General features: G+C 40.4%; 1 protein-coding gene across 2 annotated transcripts in view; it reads right to left on the bottom strand.

Annotated features, from left to right (window-relative positions):
- Positions 1–25,041, bottom strand: part of NOX4 (NADPH oxidase 4) — a 103,965-nt gene that overhangs the window by 56,064 nt on the left and 22,860 nt on the right. For both annotated transcript variants that reach the window (XM_086742833.1, XM_086742841.1), the window contains exons 8-12: positions 24,866–24,946; positions 20,286–20,514; positions 18,153–18,317; positions 17,941–18,003; positions 730–790 (exon numbers count right to left, since the gene is read on the bottom strand). In XM_086742833.1, the coding sequence (XP_086598959.1) occupies positions 730–790; positions 17,941–18,003; positions 18,153–18,317; positions 20,286–20,514; positions 24,866–24,946 (599 nt within the window). The remainder of the gene's footprint in view (positions 1–729; positions 791–17,940; positions 18,004–18,152; positions 18,318–20,285; positions 20,515–24,865; positions 24,947–25,041) is intronic.

Here is a 25,041-nt window from a genome sequence, read left to right as displayed (position 1 = left end):
CTCATTTGACTCGGTTCCACAAAAACACAAGCCGATACAAATTAATATGGAAAACATTTCTTCATAAGAAATGAACAAGATGGTGTTGTGCGTTTGTCTTCCTTACAAGGGAATGTTATGCTTAGCAAGAAGAAAGTCAGCCACCAAGGAATAATGACAACTATCACTTGAGTATACAACTGTCACAGGGAGCAGAAATTACAATTCTCCTCTGCAGGGAATCCTGGCTTACACCCCTGGTCTGGAGGACATTCAAAGAGCAATGGAAGAGCATGGAAGAACATGAAAGCAACCTGTAATCTCAGTGTACCACAGGCGTTAATTAACCTGGCAGCCCTCCAAACTGCTGGCATTAAAATCCTCTTATCTGGGAGCTGCACGTTTCAACATTTCTGCAGACACTACTACGCACAGAGGCACTGCGCTGCACAGGGGCAGCAGGCTACCAAAAAATAAGAAAAAGAGGCAGAAACAGAGGAACATCAAAAATTATTAAACTGCAATCAGAAGATCTGTTAGTAGTTGGAAAAACACGTTATCTGAAGAAATGCACATCTGAATAAAGCGGGGTTTGCATCAAGAATGTAATAAAAAACTTTGGGAAAACAAGCGTGAACCATCTCTAGTGAGAATATGCCACAATCAAGGTACAATCATGCTGAAGCCAGAAAGGGATAACAGTTCAGATAAAGGTATTCATCTCTGAAAAGGAATTGTTTTTCTACGTACCTGTCCAGTCTCCTACTACTTTAAGGTGGACCCCAAACGTTGCTTTGGTATCTGTAGGGCACTAAAAATATTAAATATATTAAAGACCACTTCGGAGTAACAAGAAAACGACAAAATGCAGTCAAAATATGGTTGTTAAGACAGAATTTGGTGTAAATAGGTTATTCCTGAGCAGCCATACCAGCACCTATACCCTTTAAAAAGCAAGTCTAGCATCAATACAGCTCAGGAAGCTGCGCATGGCTAGTCTCCACTCCACTTTCTTCTGGTCACAGAGGACTTTGGGATGGGATTGTCTAGGGGTGTGATCTGGAACAGCCACTTCACTAAGCATTACTCAGCAACGACATCAACTGAGGATACAACAGTACAAATACTCCCTCTGCTATTGACCCTTACCATTCAAAACCAGGAACTGCCCCATCAAGGGGGGCATTTAACAGACTTCTTGTTCTTGAGTGTCAGGGCTCATGTTTTCAAGCTGATTGTTCTCACACAACTGATGCTTTCCTCTTAATGAAAACCGAGGTTTTGCTGCACTTCACAAGAGCTTAGAGTTTGCAAAGGAAAACCACCAGATTGCATGGCACAATATCATCCCTGGAAACATTCAAGGCCAGGTTGGACGGGGCTCTGAGCAACATGATCTAGTTGAAGGTGTCCCTGCTCCTTGCAGGAGGGCTGGACTAGATGACCTTTAAAGGCCCCTTCCAACCCTAACCATTCTATGATTCTATCACAAAAATCACTTTGCAGTCCCCATGCTCTCACTCTGCACTTATGACCTTACCTTGGGTCTACTTATCTGTGACTATCAACACAGAAAATACACTATTTACAGTGTCATCCACACCACAGTATCTAAAAACCTCCAATCAAGTCATTTCAAAGGTTTAAGGTGCCCTCTTAGTTTCGTTGTTAGCTACAGGGAGATTTCAAACGTACTGTCAGGACAGCTTTTGCAGGTACACTGAATGATTTTACACATAAACAGGACAAGCAGCTATTCCTCAAGAAAAGATTCTTCACTTTCCTTCTGTAAACCAATACTACTGGTTTATTTTTTGACAGATATACTATTATTGAGTTTTGACAACTTTCTTAGAACCTGTTAATGGCTGAACCAAGCTCCATCATGAAGCCAGCACTCAACAGATGACATTTCTGTCTTTTTTTTTTTCTTACTGCTACAGATAAATATGAATTCTGAGGAGAGGGCTTAAATTCAAGGTAAATATTTGTATTATAAATAAAAGAGGCCTAGGGAGTGAATCCAAGCACCAAACATTCAATCATCCCCCATGCTTGTGAGGACACTTCCTGGCTCCATTTTGGGCCACTCCTGCTAGAGTTCTCAAGACAATTTCTTGAGAAGCGGAAAACCACTGGCCTAAGGGTTAAGGATCCGTTCCAATCAGTTCCTTATTTAGCAGCAAAGACACAGAGAAAAGGTCAGTATTCTCTACATCTTGGTAAACCTAGAACAGGGAATACAATGTCCTGGCTAATCACTCCATTTTCCTGGAGGGGAAGAGCATTCTTGTTAAGAGTATTGATTACTAGACAGATTCATGTTTAATTCCCCGTCACCTTTCAAGTTTTCCTATAAAAATCTGGTACACACACTTGGAGTCAGAATTATTTCAGCAAGTCTTAGCCTTCAAAAATACAGCATCAAGGGAGGAATGCAGACAAACCTCGCACAACAAGGCCTGTAGTTGCTGTGGCTAGTACCTTCCAACAAAAACATCAAGACCAATTCTGCATACAAAACTAGGTAAGCAGCCTCTCAGGCAGAAAGTAGCATACTGGAAGCAGAAATATCTGTTCTCCTAGAGGCCTCTGTAACAGCCTTTAGCAGAGTTCATTTTTCAGTTTGGGCTGTCCCAGGGCTCTCTGTGTTTCACAGGAGGTTGAGTCATTTTCTTAATTCAACTATGCGAAGTCCCAGTTCAGCACATCTTCTACAAAATTGTCTGTCATTCCCTCCTTCCGTTAAAGTTAATGGCAGAATATCCCTTGTCTCCAGACAGAATAGGTTCAAATCAGTTATCCTTTACATTACCCTTGTGACTAACTCCTTTCTGCACTACTTCAAAAAATTATCCAATAAAAAATAGATTTATTTCTCTTTAGACTCTGGAAGCCTATTTTGATATCTATAACTGGGTATGAGAGTTCCTCAGAGTGTTCTGGAAAAATCTTACTATGCTGCTAAATCTTACCAGAAGAAACACGCCCATCATCTAGGCTACACAGAATGAATTTCCCCCTTCAAGAGAGAAAGACTGCAGATAGTCCAGTGAAGGGCCTCCAAGACGATGAAAGGCTTGGAGAATCTGACATACAATGAGAGGTCAAAAAAATAATATGCTTGTGTAATCCACAAAAGACAAGGCTCAGGAAGATGACTGTCTTCCAATAACTAAAAAACAGCTATATAGAAGACAAAGGTGCTCTCTTCACCACCATGCATGGTGACACGACAGGAGACCAGGAGCACAAGTTGCTTCATGGGAAACTTCACCTGGATACAAGAAAAATATTCTTCTCCATGGAATAGGTAGCCCAGATAAATACTGCAATGTATCTTGCTAATTCAGCTTCACAGGTCTCTGGATAACCTAATCTATGGCCCTTGCACTAGAAGGTTGAACCAGCTGATCTCCAGAGCCCCCTTCCAACTTAAGACTTTCCTATGAACCTGTAATTTTAACTTTGAAAACTGTATTTACGTTTTTACTGCAAGGAATGCTTATTTTACCGCTCTCATCTCCATAAACACAAGTTTCAAAATTGTGGCTTTTTTCCAGACTGTTAGAGAATATATTCCAGAAGCTTAAGAAAATATTCAAAGACAGTTTTTCAGAAGTTTAATCATGAAAGTGGGTAAACTTTCCCATGTTACTGACAGACCTTTGGGCATGTGTAATGAAATGCAATGAAAATATCTTCTCATACACTTAACCTTCTTCATGAAACCACAGAATCGCAGGATAGCTAAGACTAGAAAGCACCTCTGGAGATTGGCTACTTCAATCCTCCTGTTCAAAGAGGTGAGAGGAAGTGGCACAGGACAGTGTCCAGTTGGGTTCTGAATGCCTCCAAGGATGGAGACTCCACAGCCTCTCTGGGCAATCTGTGCCACCCTCACAGAAAAAGTGAGGTTTTTTCTTATGCTCAGATGGACTCCTACTCCTGTAGTTCAGTTTGTGTAGTCCTGTCACTGAGTGCCACTGAGAAGAGTCTGATTCTATTTTTTTCATTCCACCATCAGTTCCAGCTCTCTCATCCTCTCCTGAGAAATGCTCCAGTTCCTTAATCACCTTCACAGTCCTCTGTGCTCCAGTATGTCCATGTCTCTCTTGTGCTGGGGAGCCCAGAACTGGACACAGAGCTCCAGATGTATCTCAGCAGTACTGAGCAGAGGGAAAGGGTCACTTCTCTCGACCTACTGGCAATGCTCTGCCTGATACAGCCCAGGAGGCTGTTGGCATTCTTTGCTGCAAGAAAACATTGCTGGCTCATGGTCACCTTGGTGTCCACCAGGATCCTCAGGTCATTCTCTGCTGAGCTGCTCTCCAGTCAGTCAGTTCCTATCATGTACCTGGGGTTACTCCTCATCAGAGGCAAGATTTGGCAATTTCCTTTTATGATCTTTCATGAGGTTACTGTCAGCCAATTTTTCCAGCCTCTCAAGGTCCCTCAAACGGCAGCACAACCACCTAGTGTATCAACCATTCCTCCCCGTTTTGTATCACCTGCAAAGCAGTATTGACCCGAGGTACACCACTACTGACTGACCTCCAGCTGGACTTTGTGCCACTGATCACAATCCTTTCAGCCCGGCAGTTCAGCTGGTTTCCACCTACCTCCCTGCCCATTCACCTACTCCCTACTTCATCAATTTTTTCCATGAGGATTTTAAGAAAGTGTCAAAAACCTTGTGAATTATTATATTCTTGTCCATTTTACATACCTAAATTTCTGATCACCTGTTTTACTTTTAATTTGCCATATCTCATCTTTAAAAGACTGCACAGCTAAACACTGCTTCAAGATCCTTATTACAGTCAGCTTATACACACAGTTGAACTCGTATCTATTTGTACTCTATGAGGTCAAGCAGAAGCTGAAGCACCCTCTTGAACTGGAAATGAAGAGAATAAGTACATGAGCCTCAATCAAATAAAGGTGTATCAAAGCGGCCTCAGCCATGCATGATGTCCTCTCTGCAGCTGTGAACAAACACAATTAAAATTGTTTTTTAAATGTGTTTGGATAAATAGTACATGGACTTCCCGCTGCTCCTTTTGATATGGGAGTCTGAAGAAACAACCCAGTGAGTTAGATTAGATATTAGGAAAAAGTTTTTTACAATGAGGGTGATAGAACACTGGAATAAGTCACTCAGAGAGGTGGTGGATGCCCCATCCCTGGAAACATTCAAGGCCAGGTTGGACGGGGCTCTGAACAACCTGATCTGGTTGGAGAAGTCCCTGCTCCTTGCAGGGGTGTTGAACTAGATGGCCTTTGAAGGTCCCTTCCAACCCTAACCATTCTATGATTCTATGACTATTAACTGCACTGAGAAGAGAGCTGCATGCAGCCCCTTATTTCTTCCTTATTGTCCATTACACTGTCCCAGAGGAAATTGTAAATATTTGCCAATCTTGAAATAAAAGAATACTTTATCTTAGTTCCTTTTCCTTAAATAAGGAATGTTTTCCAAACAGGAAAATCACTAATTTGTATAGCTTGTAATGAGAAGGGCCATCAGACACTGTTAAACAAAAGGTCACAAGTGGTAAGTTTTTCAGTAGTTGTTTCTGCACTTTGAAGAGTTAAATAAACCCCATTTGCCACACTCATTTCATTAAAATGCTACAGTACCCAAATTAACTGTGGCAGATAGTGTAATTATGTGAAGCGATGTTAATACTATTCTGACCTCAAGCTATCTGTATCTTTTAAAAGTGAAAGATTCTGCAGGTGGGAACATCTATGCTAATCAGGTTATCTGCCAACATTTGGCCCTCTTCCAAACGCAACTGAAAACCAAAGGAATTCAGTTGAATTTAAAGAGCTGTGCAGATTTAAACCTCCGAAGAAACCAAACTAGGTTCTTAGCACTGGAAAGCTGGTAGATTTCCTCAGAGCTGTTAATCACAAGTGAGCAAGTTTACAATGCCTACTTTTTTTTTTAATTTTTGTAGGTATTTTCACATTCAAAGCAGTGGGAATAGTATTTTATATATAGGTTAAACTTATGGAATACAGATTATTCTATATTTTCATGAAAAAACACCTTTCCATATAGATTTTTTCAATTTTTTTTCAAGTGAACTTGAAATGCAAATGCAAATTATCACATAGGGAACTTGCAACAATCCCTGGAGAACTTTATGCTTATAAACCACCAAATTAATTGCACTCACCAGTAGCTGTAGCTCTATTATTTATCTCTATGTTGAGTTAAAATATAGATGATAATTTTTAATAATCTTAATAATTTAATTAATGTTTAATGCACCACTAGATTAACACATACTTGAAATGTATTTTATTTATCAGTTTCACATTGTGAATATGATTCTCTGTTGTCCTCTATGCCTTGCTTTTACATGAACACAAAGTAAGTGAGCTAATTACTATTACATCATAGTAGTAATACTTTACACTTACTTTATATTGGTATAAAAATCTACTGGAGGTGACGAGCAGTGGAAAAATCTGTGCATACAAGAGCACAGCATACAGCAAATGAAAACTCTGTTATTAGCATCTGTATTTCCAGCTTAGAATACCCCGAATATTCAACATCACTGGTATCTACTTCCAGTCAAGAACCCTGCCCAGAACAAGACACAGGACAAACTTTACTGAAATAATTTAAATGATATTAAATACTATTGAAATATTGTAAAACTTTATTTTTAGACCTTGGGATGCAGGGAGTTGGAGTGAGTCAACAGCAAACTAGCAAGAAGATATAAAGCTAACTCCTGTAAGTTTTTAGTTCATCTGTACATCTCTACCACAAGCGTTGTGAAGATTCCTTAGAAAGATGTTAGATCTTGATTACAGCACTGTCACGGAAGCGCTGACGGATGCACCAGGATAATACTACAGAATGTCTATTATCAGAAAAAGGAGATGAAAGGGATGCCCAAAGTTATTCATCCCCACATGGCTTTACAAATAAAGCTCCTTACAAGCTCCTGTGGAGATCCTGCTCTCAAGCTGATGCAGCACAGTAAACACCAGCCTCTGTATTTGGTGCTGTAGTAGGTGGCCTTAACTGTGCCCAAAGTTACAAAGATCTGTGCCACAGCTGGAAGGACAAAGCGAACCTCATCTTTTCCTGATTTTGGGAACTAAAAAGCTCACCGCGGATTTTGTTTAAATAAAGGCAAACTCCTTCAAAGAAAGCTTTAACTCTGGGGAAAAAGCCACGACTTGATCCTAATACGGATTTGCAGGTATGCTGGCAGGGACTGTAAACACAGCCCAGCCCCGGATCTCCTTCGATGGCTCTGCCCACCTGCCAGGGCGAACCAGCTGCACCCACCCCCCCTGCATCAGCGCAGCCGTGCTCCAGACTCAGACAAACCCTTGCATAGATCAAGAAAAACACATCAAAGACTTAGCATGTTTGGGAAAGAGGCAGATTTGGGGGGGAAAAAAAGAGAACTAGGCACAATCAACTTATTTTCCCTCCTGCAAAGAGGGAAAAAAATAAAAGAAAAAGAAAAGACCTAACTTTGTCAACTGACAAGAAAATGTGAAGCTCAGAAGCTCAGTAAGCTGTAGCTTGTCTGGTTTCATACAGAACTGATACAAACATTCCTGAAATGATTCATCCTGACATTAGAAAATGAAGAGGAGTGATGACAAACACAGGCATGCTATATAAAGGTAGCCAAAAAATAGTAGCTAGACTTCAGTCTGACTCATAGGAGGTGAACTCTGTTACATTGGGCTACCCCTGTTTTAACTAATGAATCTCATAAGAAGCAAATTTCAGAGAAGAAAAAGTTAATCTGAGGAGTTACTCTTTTAAACACATCCCTGCCTCAAAGGCAAGGAGATTCTTTAAAATGGCTTTGTTTATTTTTGGTTACATTACAGATTGGATTTTGTCTAAAAACTTTCCCTGTTAGAGACTTGGCCTTACATCTATCCTAATTTAATTGGCAGACATCAGCAGACATTATAACATCTCTGAATGGGGGGAAATCCAAGCCATGGAACATGATTTAAGTATCAACGGTATCTGGATTATCAAGGCGAGACCACCATGCCTTGAATACTCATTGCTTCAGCCAGAGATCTTCCATCATAGAATGGACTCCTTCCAAGCAGCCCAGCTGCTGAAACACATCCCAAACACTTTTCCCTTTTGCTTTCCATTCCCTTATACTCCTTGTTGTACAATCCCAAACACCTGCAGCCTAGCTAGTGGAAAAAAAACCACCATAATTCTGTGGGATGTTCAGGACGCATCAGTGGTCAGCTGCAGTGCCAAGAAGGATGGCTCCGGTCATCTGGGGTCTAACTTCTGCTGTAACATCCACCACAAACCCACACCCACTAACTCCTGTCAGTCTGTAGTTGAGCATTTGCTACTTCATTCCCTGCAGTCTCAGTTGTTAAATTACTCTCAGTGTTCAAAATAATCTTTTTTTTTTAATTACATCTCAGTCTATGAGCATTTGGTCCTTGATTTCACTCTTGCACCACAAGAAAACACAAATCTTTACTGTAACAGATGTGTTAGGATTGTAAATAGACCAATAGTTGTAAGTGTAAAATACATATAATGTCACATAAAATATATACATTGTTAAATAAATAATACAAAATTACTTTATTTGTTCTCTAGTAAGTCGGTAACAGCCCAACTGCTTCACTATGGCTGCCACAGATGAAGTACAAAGACACACTTCTACAGAGTAGTATTTCTCTGCCTCTGCAGCTCTATCAAGGTAAAAAAAGTTGCTGACTACCCTTTCACCCCAGCAGACACATAACATTTCATAGGACCATAGAACACACAAGTTAGAAGGAAATCAGAAGGATCATCAAGTCCAACTCCCTATAACATAGTAAAAATGTTTCAATCCTAACAATATTCAGCCCATAAAATTTATGCATTTCAAGTTGCTAGCCTGTGGAAAAAAAACGAACTACAACCTTATGCTCAGGATGTCCCTGAAGGAGTAAACGACAGCAGAGCAATGTTTCTGCTGAATCTCCAAGTTCTCCAAGGGTATGTGGACGCACTGTCAAGCGACACCACCCTGAGCTGAGAAATGCATGAAGAAGGAAACTGAATGGCCCAAAAAGGTCTTTCTCCATCACTCTGAGACGAAACTACAGGCCATCTCCAGAATCATGCTAACTGGCTCCCAGTGGTGTGAGGCACTCATGGAAAGATCATCAAAGGATCGACAGGTTTTCTAGTTGGATCACCAACACCTTGAAGAACACTGTGTCCCTTAACTACTCTACCAGCACACACAGTAATTTGCCAGGCTGAAGCCCAGATCTCAGTCGGTCAGTTGGTCTTAATTTTAGGACAGCAAGAGGCAGGGCGCTTCACATCCTTTATTACTTTGTCCATGTGTAAACTGTGTTCATGTCTAAAAGTTGTGTCTGGTTTTTTTTTTTCTAATTTTGTCATCCTCCTGCATTTCCTAGACCTTTCTCTAACCTGACCTAGCAGCTAACTTAGAAGTACTACTTCCAGTGGGAGAAAACACATTTCTCTGATAAAGTCAGTAGATGCTTGTTATATACTGTAAATTTACTTTCATAATATCAGAAAAAAAAATCTGCTTACGAGAGTGATCGGACACCTTCTGTTTAAAGCAGCTGCTGAAGGAGGACTCAGAATTTAGTGAACTCGCATATAACAATTTCTGTGTTCCCTTGATCCAAAAGAGTCAGATTTATAAGTTCAAATGAAAATTAAGGTTAACTTAGGGTTTGTATACAGACTCCAAAACTACTAAGCCCAAAACCAAACCAAATGAAACAAACAAGTCTAAGGAAGTACTCAAGGCATCTGAGATATTAATTTATTCTATTTTTGTTTTACTTAAATTCTTTGTCAAACAGCTGCTAGATTTTCTACTATGAAGAGCAGACAAGCTCTAAGGATTTCTTTAGATTGCCAGCAAGATACTTCAGGATATCTGTATTTCCCTAAGTGCTCTGCAAATCAACTCATAAAGCTAAGTTTCATGACCCTTTGCAGAAGATATTTAACAAATCTTATTAGAATGTCATCACATTAGATTTTGTTTTTACTGTATTTGTCTGTCAGTATGAACTTAGCTCTTGATGTCTTTACATACTTTTTACTCAGGCAAACTTCCAACATCTTTTCAATTTTTTTTATGAAGTATTTCAGATTTTGGCTCCTAGGCTTTTCCTGTTGTGCATAGTTTACTTCTGAAGTTTACAGTACAGGACATATGTTTCTCCATCATCTCCAGTTTTGCTCCTTACACAGTACAAAATTTCTCGCGTAAAAGAAGCTCAGAGCTAAATCTTCACTGGCAGACTGTTAATATCTCCACTGATTTTAAATGAACTCCGGATTATCCAGGGACAAAGACAACCTTGGCTCTACAAAACACTGGTTTTCTCTTACAAAAGCAAATGTGTTATCTGTGATGTTGTTTATACTCATGTATTATCTGCTGAGACCTTTCTGACAAGGCATCAAGCCCCAAATTGTAAATGTATAGATCAGGACCATCAGCTTGTAATCCTATCATGCCTAAATCCAGATATCAAATTGACTTAAATAGTGGTGCAGAGGTAACAAGGAAAACTCAATCTACAAAAAAATCAAACTAAAACAAAACAAAAACCTTAAAGGTAGAAAATGCATGAATAAGTAATTGCTTTGAGACATTTAGGTACATTATTATAATTTGTGATGTACATACAGAAACCTCTTTCAGGTAATTCTTCCACCTACTCTGAGATGATTAGTGGACTTCAGAGTCTCTCTGCCTGGGGTTCAGAAATAATTACTTTATAGAATTTTAACTGGGATACTAATCAGACAAAGTATTCTTCCTCAGTTATATATGGATTTTTTCTGTCGATCTCAGTATCTGCATATGCAAACTTGTCCTCTTCCTGCCTCAAAATTTACCTTTGCCTTATTAAAAAACACACGCACAAACTGTCCCCCTAACTCCCTACATGCTGCAGATGACATAGCAAGGATTTGACCATCCATGTATATCAGAAGAGAATTCAAGTCCCTCAGGACTTTTTATTTCTTACTTGTACAGAACTGTATGTGGAAGGAAAGGAAGAAAGACACTACACTACAAATCCTCCTGACATGATTTGCTTCAAATTAACCATCTGCACAAAAAGACGGAGAACCACCAAAATCGCAGAACTTCTTGGAGCTTTTTATCACTAGACTCTTCCAGCTTTTACTTCAATGGGATTTAAAAGTAGATTTGTTATGCAGCACTGTAGTAGGGAAGGTCAGAGCATGTAACACGGGAGATAATTTCTAGTTTGAAAGAAAGCTCTGCCTGTTGATGGTAGCCAATCTCCATTTACCTGCTACCAGAATTAGGATCTAGACATTGAATGAAGAGCCAAAACTCTTTGGAGGATCTGAAGAATCAACTAATATAAAGCAGATATTTCATAAAGTCCTGGAGTCTGAAGGCTGAGATCTTTGCTTCGGGCTCTTTATTTTGCTTTTATTTCTTGTTTTAAATGTGCCACTTCCTGCCTCTATTAACACTATCTCATGAAGCTACTGATCAGTGGATATGCAGAGTATGTCTTAAACAGAGTGGCAGAGAAACCTCAACAAGAGTTGATGCAAGTTACCTGTGCCTGAGTATCAACAAAAGTATCTCAGGATACATGTATGTGGTATTTAAAAAAAAGGTCACTGAAGGACAACTTCAGTGCTACAGCAGTATTAATCTGAAAAGACAACAAATATCAAGCTCAGGATATATACCTCTCGCAATGACAAATGAGGACCTGGACAGCTTTATAGACATGAGTAAAGTTCAAGGACATTTATCTATGCACTGTTCACAGGAGCAGAAGAGGTGGTACTCTTTTTACACAGACACCTTCTTACAATGAAGATTAGCATCTTCACATTAATATCTTCACATTAAACCCTTTATCTCAGTAACAGGTGGCTTTTCAATTGTTTCCAAAAGGGATTCAGGATGCTTAAAGGAGAACTGCAGGACAGGAGGGGACATCCTACCAATGGTGCTGGGTCAGGAGGAATGACGGAGAAAGACATGAAATCTCGAAGTCCAGTCAGTCAGTGAAAGGCAACCTATACAGACCAGGCAATGCTGCTTCTCTGCCTGAAGAGCCTAAGCTTAGTGAGATAAGATTTGTTGTTTCATCACTTCCAACAAAATGATGTCCTGAATCTCAGAGGAATTCAATATGGATTATTTGCCTTCAAAGAAGAAAGGAATTGTGGTCGGGTCACTGAAATCACTAGACAGGAACTGCAGAGGGCAGAATTCCATTCCCAGAAACTCCTAAAGACTCTCTTCTCTCCAGCACCCACAGCATCCGAGAGGGGACTTCCAGGGACTAACGCTAGCATCTTCTCTAGTCAATGCAATAATGTGATTCAGAGGATTTCAGTTTGGCTCCCCTTCTGAATGTCTCTTGGAAGAGTCTCTTGCCCTCATAGTAGGGAAATATGGAGCAGCTATAAGCACTCCCTTTTGTTTTGCACAACAAGGTTGCCAGTCTAGAGGTGTCGTCTCAGCATCTACACACACTGCACAAAACTCTGACGCCTCATGTCTTGGGTGCTAAAGCAATATCTTGTTATGGCAAAGTGTCAAAATACCTGAAAAGATAATTTATTATACACACACTTAGAGACATAGGAAATGAAGGAGGACAGTCCTTTGAGACCCAAAGCTGAAGATTTTAGCTGAAAAAACAAAAAAAAAATTACTATTCCAAATAACAGATCTATGCTGTTGACATAAAACAAAACTTAATTAAGCCTTTCCATCAGCAGTTCAACTCCAGCAAAGAAGATATTGCAAAGTGACTCATTCAGTCACGAGAGCACCCGCTACGCTCTCCTCCATAGCCACCACCACAACAGGCAGCAGCAAAGAAGCTTTGATGAACGACTCGGGTCACTACTGCACATACCATTGGGACTAAGTTCTCTTTTCTCCTCAGAGGTGGTACTTCTACTTTAGAGACAGTACCCACTGCAAAAACAGTTTTGAACAGTTTGCACTGCTCCATGCTTGAACCAGAAGGAAAGATTTTAAACTTAAAGCTGTTCAGACAGCAGTTTAAGTGAGCTGTGAATTCAGACCACAAAGGCAGAACAGTATCTCCTATCTTTATGCAATATACATTTCAGTTCCAGGGGGAAACGGGGGCATGACAGCATGACAACCAAAACTGTCATGAATTTGGGATAAGAGGTCATTTGATCCTGCATTTGTGGATGTTTGCTGCAGAGCAGAAATTTCATCATACCTCAGATCAGAATCATCTCCAAATTTAGAAGAATTCGCCTCTTGGTTTTGTCCTTATTTCAAGATCTGTCACAGTCTAAGTTCCACATGAAGTGATGTAATTGTTTCCTACCTTCTTCTGCCACAAGCAAATCAACACTACTAAAACAATAAGGTTACCAAGCTTTATGAGGTGCTGGGAGTAGACACCAGTCTTTTGGCAGCCAAGCTGTCTAAACCGCAGCTTGTGAGAGCTCGTGGCTTGCATTGACTCTGTAGTAGATTCAACAGAGACCACATGAAAGGACACAGAACATCTTCTGCACCACTTAACATCTGCAAAACACAAGGCTATTTCCTTAATGCTTACTGCCAATCACTGCATGCCAGTGCAAGAAATTCCAGAAACACAGCAGAAAAAGTGACTTCTCTTGTAAGACACTAATACAGATTTTAAATGGGAATCTACTTCTGAAGTCATTAATTAGCAAAAAAAGGAAGCATGCAGCCATAAACGGTCAGTACTATGGTTTCACGCTGCTGCAGATAGTCAGTAGTGTAGTTAAGTGTCTGGAAAGAAAGGGAAACCAATACTAAGTGGAAAATGTAAGATGGAGAAGGAAAGAAAACCAATGCCACCATAAACAGCAAGCCTTAGTCTCTTCTTGTTCATATAGGTTAAAATGAAGAGCAACCAGAATGAAGTCAGAGGAAACAAACACTTTCCAAAATGTAAGGCCACTCCGTAAGGCCACAATTGGAGCACTCTGTCCAGTTCTGGGCTCCTCACTACAAGAGAGACATGAACATACTGTGGGGAGTCCAACCAAGGGCTATGAAGACAATTAAGGGTCTGAAACATCTCTCCTACGAGGAATGGCTGAGAGAGTTGGGACTGTTCAGCCTGCAGAAGGCTCAAGAGAATCTTATCAATGTCTATAAATACCTGAAGGGAGGGTGCAAAGAGGACAAAGCCAGGCTCTTCTCAGCTGTGCCCAGTGGCAGGACCAGAGGCAACAGGCACAAACTGAAACACAGGAAGTTCTTTCTGAACAACAGGAAACACATTTTTACTGTGAGGGTGGCCAAGCACTGAAATAGGTTGCCCAGGGATGTCATGGAGTCTCCATTCCTGGAGACATTCAAAAGCCATCTGGACACGGTCCCGGGCAACCAGCTCTAGATGGCCCTGCTTGAGCAGTGGGGTTGGACAGGATGACCTCCAGAGGTCCCTTCCAACCTCAGCTAGTGTGTCTCTGTGACATTAAGCCTTTGACAGCAGAGTCAGGTCACAGGTTAGCAAAGAAGCCAGACTGGTAGCCCTGAGTTCAGAGTGACGTGAGTTTTGCTTCTTCAAACTCCCGTGTGCATTTTGCACCATTTACTTTTGCTCATTCCTTGCATCAGCAGGGGGAAGAATGCTTTCAATTGACAAAAAGGAAAAGAAAATAAACGTCACTACAGAGATTTTTGAACAATGCCTACCTCTTTCTGCTCATTTGGTTACGACTCAGAGCTCCCTCTGGCTCCAAGTGAAACATGTGGGAGCTTTGCCAGAGTGCAATGGGAATGGGTTCAGCCCCTTCACACAGCCTCCCAGTGTCTTCCTCCACCCCAGCATTATGTAAGAAACTGATCTAAACTGTAAATACTACACAACCTCGAAAAGTGAAGGGACCAGCAAAATATCTGTATGACTCCTTCACGCTGACTCACCCCTTCCTTTCCACTTTTGCTTACAGTCCTCACTTAGAGTATAATAATACGCCTGAACCGGTCACTTCTTGTCTTTTACACATACTCCGTGCGCAGGGAGATGTTTCATCAGCTTAGACAGGACATCACATAGAGCCTAAGCAGGAAAACAGCAGCAGGAAGAAGGCTGCAGCCTTCCCTCAGCTCTGCCGCCGTCATCACCGCACTGTGCTTGCAGCGTCCGAACCCCCACTTGCCCCTCGCGCTGCTCTCGCCGTGGCTCTGAGCCCCACGCTTCTACGCTAGCCTGGAAAAATAACCCAGGGATTATCATCATCCAGCAAAGGAACCAGCAGCAGTGTTCCAGCTTGCTGGTAAAACTATAAGTAGCTGAGACAGGATCAGAAAAACACTGAGTTAAGCTATTGCCTACACACTCCATAAGCACAGTCCCGTGTCTGGCATCGTACTAAACAACAAGAAGCATCTTTCTAAGCAGGACAGCAGCCCAAGGCGTATTCTACAGCCTAGAAAGCCACGTAGAAATGACTGTCCCCTGCTTAGGCTGGGCAAAAAGATCGTCATAAACCTAGACATTTCAAATCCTCATTATGCAGCAAAATAGCTATTTATTCAATAACAGCATTTCTCCAGCAGAGTTGGACATACTGAAATATGTTTGTGGCAATAAAAATGAAGTTCAGTAACTCAGTAGTAACTTCATATCCTGTAAGAGTTAAAACATGTATGTGATCTTGAAGGAGACACTGTTACGTTGAAGGATATCACTGTGCTGTGTAAAGCATTGAGCATGAACAGAAATCGCCTGGTCTAGTATTACATATTTAAAATATAACGCATTGTGCATGAGTGGAAATTGCTCGTTCGAATGTTACATATTTAATACATGACTGTAAAAACCACCCAAACTGTAATTTATCAGCTAGACTTATGTATCAGAAATACACTGCCCATTATCTGAATGCAAATGAGTTATATTCACTAAGAAAACTCAGACTCATAACAAGAGATCTATTTTCCACAGCTCCTAGATCTAGAAGTTTTCATGCAAAAATCATTTTTCATAACATGCATTATTGCAGTATGTCATTTTAATACTGGACGAAATCCTCAACTCAGACAAAGAATCTGACTTAACTTCATCCTGTGGTCTAACCCAGTAGGTCCACGTCATCAGTCTCTTTTCTGAGCAAAACTCTCACCATAACAAATAAGAAGTTTTGCCAAAGAAAAGACTGTTCAACCAGGCCTAATATTCTTTGATGAAATTACTTCTGGAAATTAGAATCATACGATCCATTGTTTTTGCAGTGTCCTAATGTAAGAAGAGTAAATCCTTGTAAGAATCTCATAGTTCCCAAACTGTGTAATTACTACTAATGATCAACTTATTGCCAATATTTTAATTTCAACTGAGATGGAGAGTCAGAAATTAAGAACGTGAAGTTATGAGATTAATGTTTAAATAAGATGTGTCCACTGGTATAGAAAAGGTCTAACTTTATCACATACAGCTATGCTAGGGCTATGCTAGTGTAAAGAGCAATCTGAGACTTATGCTAAGTTCTTTAAATTTAACTTCTGATCACTGAACTAATAAAAATATAAATAAATACTGACTGAATCATTCTGCCCAAAAAAAACCAGCTACCATTCCATCATACTCAATGTGTATCATTTTTCAGCATTGCCTATCTAGTTACGATCATGCAGTACACAGAAGAAAGCCTTAAAAATTCCCTGCTGGAGTTAACAACAGATAAATAACACATGCTCCTGCTTTCTACTGGTAAAGTGATTAGCAAGGAAAACTTTATAAAAATCAGGCTATGCAAATGCCAATATTGCTTCACCAAGCGACAGAGAGGCAGCTTTCCTTAAGTGAGATTCACTCCCAGATTTACAGCCCAAAATTTATTTTGGGTGGAATTTATTGTGAGTTCCTCTGTGACAGCACTTGCCTCCTGGCTCAGTATATAGACAAATGAATTAAAACAAAATAAAACACCCCACAAAAACAAAGAACTGAAAGTGGACAGGACCGGATTGTGCCCTCTGAATCTCAAGTGACAGTAAAACATCTCAGCTGTTCCACAGCACTGGGTACAATTCAGTGGGGATAAAGTATCAGTTGTCAGTCCAAAGATAAGAATCAAACAGGAATATTTATCTCCATGCTCTTCTTGAAGAAGAGTACCCATTTCAGACAATCCTAAAGCCTTTATTCCCTTTGGAAGGAAAAGGCTGCCACTAATATTTAACCTCAGACGCTGCTTTTTGTAACAATATCGCCAGTGTAGTACAGTGACTTTTTGGTAGCACATCCCAGGCCTCTGCACTGCTCACTCCTGGAGAACTGCAGATACGTTTATATACAATTTCACTTTATTCCAGTCTGTCTCCAGGGGGTCCAGTTCCCATTCTGGATCAATTGAGCTGAGTAAGTAATAATCCCAGTGTTGTACGACTTCACTGGTGTATCACTTTAAGTCATCGTTATCTCTCAATATAAAAATAAAGCAGAAGACTATTTTAGCAACTTCTTTTTTAAACTCGGTGTTTTTCTATCTTTGGAAAAGGCAGTTGCAGGAATGTCTTTTCATTGAACAGGAAAGATGACAAAAAATTCATTACAATTTGTGCTCATTCTGCATTAACGTCTACAAAAATGGCTTAAATCTTTTTTATGAAACAATAATCAAAATCACAGGGATTTTATTTATTTACTTATTATTTGTTTCATTTATGGAAGACTTCAAAAAAGTTCCCATTACCATTTTCGCAACAGTGGAAAAAATTAAATATGTATTGAGTACTGTCATACATAATAATCATGCCATTTCATATTCATTGGTACCCTCATAAATGAAACATAAGCTCTTCTGGAGGGAATTTTCACCTTGAAGGAAATAAAGATCATTTCCTTACCAAATATAAATAAAAAGGGAAAGTACAGAAAAAAAATCATATTACTTACCATTGTAAGGGTGAAAGGATGGCTTTCCAGTGCGGACACTCTTGGACAGTGTAGAATAACATACTGAAACAAAATCAGACAGAGAAAATAAAATTATAGGAAATATATGTTCAAAACATTCAGTGATGGGTTAGTACATAGAAAGTGAAAGTCATCCCTATAGACAATGCTATGTGAATAGCAGTGATTTTTTTAGGGGCACATTAACTCACCTGACCAGGCCTTGCTTTAAAGCCATCTTTCACCATCCTTACTTCAAGGACATTGGAGGGATGGCTTATCACCGAGGTTACTGTGACTGGTTTATTGCTGCGGATGTAGCGGTACAGCCTTTCCACACAGTACAAGCACAGAGGTCCAGAAATCCAAAACCAGGTCTATGGGAGAACGGAAATATGCTATCTCAAGGACTTTTCATTTTCACATCTATTGTGGAACAGTGTTTTAGTCACAAATGACCTCTACGTATCTCTATGTGCAGAAATCCAAGCGCGCTACAGAGGCCTAATCAGTCTAAGCGGCAGCATCACCCACACGCACAAACGACTTCAATCACAAACCTCATCAGGAACGAAATGCTAACGACCTCATTTGCAACCAGGTAACTCTGGTTTTATGTAGTTAGATTGCAACTGGTTTCAGCAGTGAATGACACAGTACTTACACCGTTTCAAAATATAACAAATTAACCTTTATGGAAAATAACTTTCTGGCTTTCCATATTACTTGACTATTACATTCTTTTAATCACCTCAGGTACAAGCAAAAAATTAAGAAAGAAGCAATTCTTATGCTATAGAATTTATGCTTGTATTAAGCTAGTATAAAATCATAGACAAGGGAGAGAAATGGGCACTTTACAATCACAATTCGTTTGTCCCTGAGGAAGATGTGTATGCTAGACAAACAATGCCCTGGAAATGCCCATTTCTCTGCCCTGATTACAGGGAGCCCTGGGTGACTACCTCAGATGGAGACATTTGCAGCTGCTCAGCTAAATCCTGGCATAAGAGTCAATTACTAACAGCTTATGGCAAAGCTAACTACTAATTCCACATCTGCTCAGTCATTCAAACCATGGCACTGAAGTGCCCTCCACCCTCATCCATCTTCCCCTCCCAATTTTTCAAGTTACACATCAGCATCTCTTGCAACTAGCAGGGTATTTCATTTCCTCAGGCACCTCTGGCCTTAAAAACTTCAGTAGCTCACAAGACCTAAGGCTTTTTTTTTTTTTAGACTTGTTATCACTGAGTGCACAAAATACTTCCAAATACAAAAAAAAGTCCTAAAATAATGTCACGAGCTGCCAGAAGAACACTGAGTGGCCATTTATTTCTGTGGCTTTTCTTTTCCTATAAATGGCTCTGAAGTAGACATCTTAACCTCCACAGAGGACTGTTTGATGTCCTCTGGGTCATACGGAGACAGATGCTCTTACTCCAGGAGTATTACCACAACAAAATACAAATCCAAAGAACTCTGTTGGAGGACTTCAATGTAGAATTGACTGTTTCCTATTACGATTACATGCTCCATAGTAAAATCAGAACCCACTGCAGCTAGTAAGAGACATATGTGTTCTACAGAAAACAATTATAAGAAGAAACTCCTGTGAGGTCTGTTATGGGACCACCTTGAATGGTGGGTCTTGGACTTGTGAATGTCGTATTCTCAAACTTCCTCAGGCTACTTGCCAACACAGCCCAGCTCGTCTTTTCTCAAAAGAGAAAATTAGTACGAAGAAAAAGCTGCTGTCACAAAGCCAAAGAAACAAAAGGAAAATGAAAAACAGAAAAAGAAGAAGCTTTTCTATCCTCACTGTCATCATACTCATTTACCCATGCCACATATAAAACAAGCCTGTCTGCAAACAACAGGCTATACAAAGCCAAACCACAACCAACTGCAACCCAGAAATGAGTATTAGGGCTTGCATCCGCATGGTAAAAAAGAGAACAAATGGAGTTTGATTATTTCAGTTAACTACTGCCACACAATGCTTACAAAGGGACCTTATGAATGCATTATATAAATGTTTGCTCTGAAGTGCTACTCTGTAATTTAGAGTCACATTTATAGCAAGACTAATACATCTCTTATCATGTCGTTCAAAAAAGAATATTACAACCAATCTCTTGACATTTTTTCACCCTATTATACTGTGATGCAGTTCAAGGCTTAATACAGATTGTTTTTTCCCCACCAAATCTCTGAATGCCTGAAAAGGTTTTAATATTTTCCATTATTAAAACATCTGATCTGGAAAAACAATAATTAGTGGTTATGGCTGACTGAGTGACTTGGCATGGCTTGTAATACCTGAAACGTCGGATCATACAGACCTCTGGGAAGTGTGACTGGAACTTGGGTTCCTCAGAACAAATTCTCATAAAGTTATTTTGTACAAAGGGTTCTGGTACTGCTAAGTCCTCCGGGAAAGGCTCAGTAGTATAGTCAGGAAACAGCTCTTCAAAAGCCTTTGGCACCGTCATATTCTGCTGGACTGTTTTGTTAGGATTAAAGCAACCAGGAGGGTGTTCCTCTAAGTTGGTCTGGTACTTGAGCACTCCCCTACAGGAAAATAAAAATAGCAGACACCAAAGGAACAGTCAAAACCAAGCAACTTATCTTAATTTGGAGAGAGTTTTAGAAAGCAGTCACAAGGCTCATCTTCTGTAAGAATTTTTATTCCGTTTGCTGTCAGGACTTTGAATGAGATCGAAGCTTTGCAACAATAGAGCCTTCTGTCACCAGAGGCAAGGTTTAACTTTTCCAGCTCACTTGGCACTCCCCCACTGAACAGCCTCAAGCTCAATACTGCTTGAAAGGGGGAGATATTGTGAGAGCCTTGAAATAAACCTAAATAATCACATTTCCAGTTCAATCACACCCAGGCTGTTTTCACTCATCCTCCCTACAGTCAGCAAGCCCCATTTTTTAAGGCAATCTGTAGCAGAAGTGGCCTAAGTTGCCAAATCATAAACTGCAGGAATGTTCCCACTATTTGGCGTTCATCATGTTTGCACACAACGGCATAATGTGCTCCTTTGAATATCATCTTGTCAAACAGAAGGAAAAAAAGAACGTCCTGCATGACAGCCAAGGAACCTTTCTTGCAAATTATTCTGTGGGGTCCATACTTGTTTTTTTAAGCTAAAGTTAAATTTACAGTAAAATCAAGTGAGAACTTTGCAGCTGCAGCTAGAAACTATGAAGAAAGAAGCGGAAACCTGAGACACTCTGGATACTGCAAGACATGAATGAATCATTGAAAACGGGGAAGAACCGACAATGTTAGCAATAAAATTCCTTGGAAGTGCTACTTGCCTCCAAATCTGGATTTGATGAGGGTAAAATCACAAGAAGAAATACTTAAAAAACCAGAGGGCTAAATGGCAGCTGGACAGGATGGTGCCGGGTGGGAAGGAAGGCATGCTGACACAATGTCTGTTGAGATGGGCCCTCTGCATGCTAGGCCACGTGGTGATGGTTCATCTCAAGTACATAACCAAACACACGGACACAGGCTCCCTCCTCCTCTCCCCAGCGTACCCACACAGCAGCAGCAGTGACAGAGTTTGGTTCACAAGAAGAGAAAGAAGTAGGACACCTGCAACACGCCCAACTTAAATGGGCTCCGACAGGCTACTGGCAATCCTCCCTACTGAAATGCAGTCCTGACAGCTCATAACAAGCTTCCCACGTGGTCCAGTGAACAATGTACAGCTTGGAAGTTAAACCTGCTCACGCTAAACTCCATGTCCAACCCCAGGAGAATCACCCGGGAAGTGTCCATGAGCCTACATCCATGCTTCTGTCTGTATTTATTGCCCAATCATGCCTGTCACTTGCATCTGGCATCACTGTTGGTCATCGCATATTTGCAAAGCGATGGATACCCCCAGCACTATGCTAGCTCCCTGCTCCATAAATATTATGGTGCCTCATGGATTTAGCTGGAACTCACAACACATGTGATATTTTTCCAGTCAACCTTGTGTGCATGCCTGCCAGCTGCTCTCACAGCTTCTCTGTTCTCAAAACACCCCCAAAGAGGATCCAAGGTTTTCCTTGAGATATGAATAGCTGAACTGCTAACATGAGCATCCCCTCCAGTGATCTCTAGTTTGTTTAAACTATTACAAACATGCTAACTGAATGGCAAACCGGAATGACAAAGCTGCCTGTTAACAGCAGCTGCAATGACTCCCATTTCTGAAGCTGTCAAGGAAAGGCAAGTTGTCTTACACACCCAAGATCAGTTCCCAGAAAGGCTGAGCTCTGCACAACTCTTAAGGAGCCTAAGATACATCCTCACATACATACTCAGTACAACACCTGAATACATAAAAATCAATGTGTGGATGTCAGCAAGTCGGAGACAGATATCTTTAGCAAACAAAACCGGGAGAGGCAAAAAAGGCAAGTCATACGAAAGCATCCTACTGGCTGAGCAACACAGCATGTAGTCCATTTGCATGGGCATACATCAACCTCTGCTCCAATTTTCCACCACAAAAATAGAGACGACATTCACTTCTGGCTAGAGCTGGAAAATACATATCATTATTTCTTAAGATTTGTATGATGATAAGCTAGAGATCGATGGTTCTTAATGTTTTTATAGGGAACTACACTGCCTCTATCTTCTCATCCATGTTCCGCTGTTCAACTCAAGGTGAATTGCTTGAGAGGTCTCCTAAAGGTCAATGTGTGGGTCGAATCTTAAGAATTTTCACTCTTCGGAAGATAGATCCTTGGATAACTTTAGTGACTCTTATTCTCAGCTCCTGTGAACCACCATAACCCACTTAACTCCACAATAATATCAAATCTGGATCAGCTGAGGATTTGGCTCCACATGTTTGGTATGTTTTATAGCTCCTTATATGGGTACTAGAAACATCAAGCTTCTGTTTTAACATAAAATATTTTTTGTTGTTGCTTTTAGTGGCTTAAAATACAGATAAATTAATGTAGATATGCACCAAGCCTTAAGCCACTAAAATATCTGAAAGTCCCATTGCAGGAAGTACAAGAGCAACAAAAGTCTTTAGGGATAATTCCCTGAAAGATTCTCCTCTCCCTTAGGGTAGGGATGAAAGAACAAACCGATAACACATGACAGATGAATCATGTCACTTTTTCTACCGCTGAAAAGAGGATACTGTAAGAACATATCTATAATAGTTTGAAATAAAAAAAGAATCCAGAAATACTGTGGAAATTCTCAAAGGGAGAGACTCCCAAGACAGGTAGATCCTCACCCAATCTGCCTGCACAGCCCAGCCACAGGAAACGCCTTGCTCTGTAGAGTAATTGGCCACGTCTGCAAATCTCTAAGACATACCATGTAGGAGTCACTTGGGCACCTAAACGTGTGTGTGTAAGCTTCTTTTATTCTCAGAAGAGATTGTCTAATCAATATCCTCAACGGAGCCCAGAAATCAGTCTACAAAGTAGATCTTTGTAGCAGCAGGTTAGCTGAAGCATTCTCAAGGCTCCATTGACTGTATTTATTAGAACTCATTAGACTATAATGGGAGATAGACACTTAGAAAACATGTAGAGACCTACATTTCAGCATCTTGAAGTTGAACTTAGTCCCACTCTCCATGACTCATTCTTCTCCCACTTTTAACTAACACTCAGTTTTTTAGATTCACACTGAAAGGCTTTCCAATTCAATATTAAGGAGGCTGTGTACAAGAAGATGCCTCTGTAGTGCTTGATGCATTCCTGCAGCCTTCATTTGTGAACTACTCTAACTGGACTTCTTCATTTATGAAGTGGCAACATGGTTAGGAAGACAATGGGCAAAGGATAGTACAATGAAGGAGATTAATTAAACCGGACATGATAAAAAACTCTGAAGGTAAGCACTGGAACAGATTGCCTAGGGAGGTTAGAGGACCTCAGTCACCAGATGTTTTCAAGAAGTGAGGCAAATACCTGTAAGAATAACTTAGCAAAACTTCATCCTGCCTCATTATGAGAAAAACAGGTTAGATCCATCTTCCCCAGCTATGAACAAGAGCTATGCCAGAGAAAAAAAAAAAAAAAAAACCACCACCCCACAGAGAACTGGAATTGTGTCCAGGAGTTTCAATTGTTTTGAACTCATTATTTCAATTCACCAGATCTCAAGCTGCGTTTGTTTTGTTCAACAACAGATTCCTACCATGATCTTGCTAGGTCTAATTACCTTTCACTATTTACTTTAAGCAATGGTGCTCACACAGCCATGCCAGCACCCCATGTTTCAATAGATGTTTGATGACACGGCGAAATAAATCTCATTCAAATACACCTTCCCTTCCCTATACCAATCTCTGCACGTACAAAGGAAACTTCAGAGACACTAATGGACCAGATTTTCAAACAGCGTAACTTGTGGAAGCTGCTTTACCTTGCAGAGCTGGGCTTGTTTGTGCCAGATACAGACTTGACTATCAGCTTCCTGACTCACATTTGTGAGCCCAACAAGGAAACCTAATAAATTTTGTATCATAGCAATGAGAAAGAGATAAGTAGGGAGAAGCCAATCCTTCCCTCTCCTTAGGAGTCAAAATGAAAGGTAGTGAGGAAAGAGAAAGGGATGAGCAATTTTACTTCACATCCTCCTCTCAGCAGAAAAGAAACAATAATGTAATCTTGATTTCTCCTAGAAACTGGTAAAATGGACAAGGAATAAACTTGAAAGTGAAGAAGTTCGTGCTAGCTTGCTGTAGTAACACACAATTCTCCAAGCTACAGTCTGAACATTATTTAAGTAATAACCTGTTGAAAAACTGGCGATCATAGCATCTTGTCAAGAAGTTGGCCCACTGTGCACAAGTCAGCTCGGGAAAGGCAGTAATCAAGGGAACTGCTCTTTCTGGTTGTGTTTCAGGAAAAGGGACAGTGTTTTCCGTTTACTTACCCAGAAACATGCAGCATCAGCAGCATATAGAAGACAAAGAAAAGGTTGTGTGTATACCAGAAGATGTCATAGTTTGAAACCCTGAAAAGAATAAACCATAGTTCAATGCTGTTTCACTCAGATGAAATTACTGCTAATAAAAAGCAGATCTGTGCACACAGGACATCATTATACAC

Source organism: Chlamydotis macqueenii, chromosome 1, assembly GCF_036417535.1.
Source record: "Chlamydotis macqueenii isolate bChlMac1 chromosome 1, bChlMac1.mat, whole genome shotgun sequence".
Classification (NCBI taxonomy): Eukaryota; Metazoa; Chordata; class Aves; order Otidiformes; family Otididae; genus Chlamydotis; species Chlamydotis macqueenii.
This window is presented reverse-complemented; position numbering and strand designations above follow the sequence as displayed.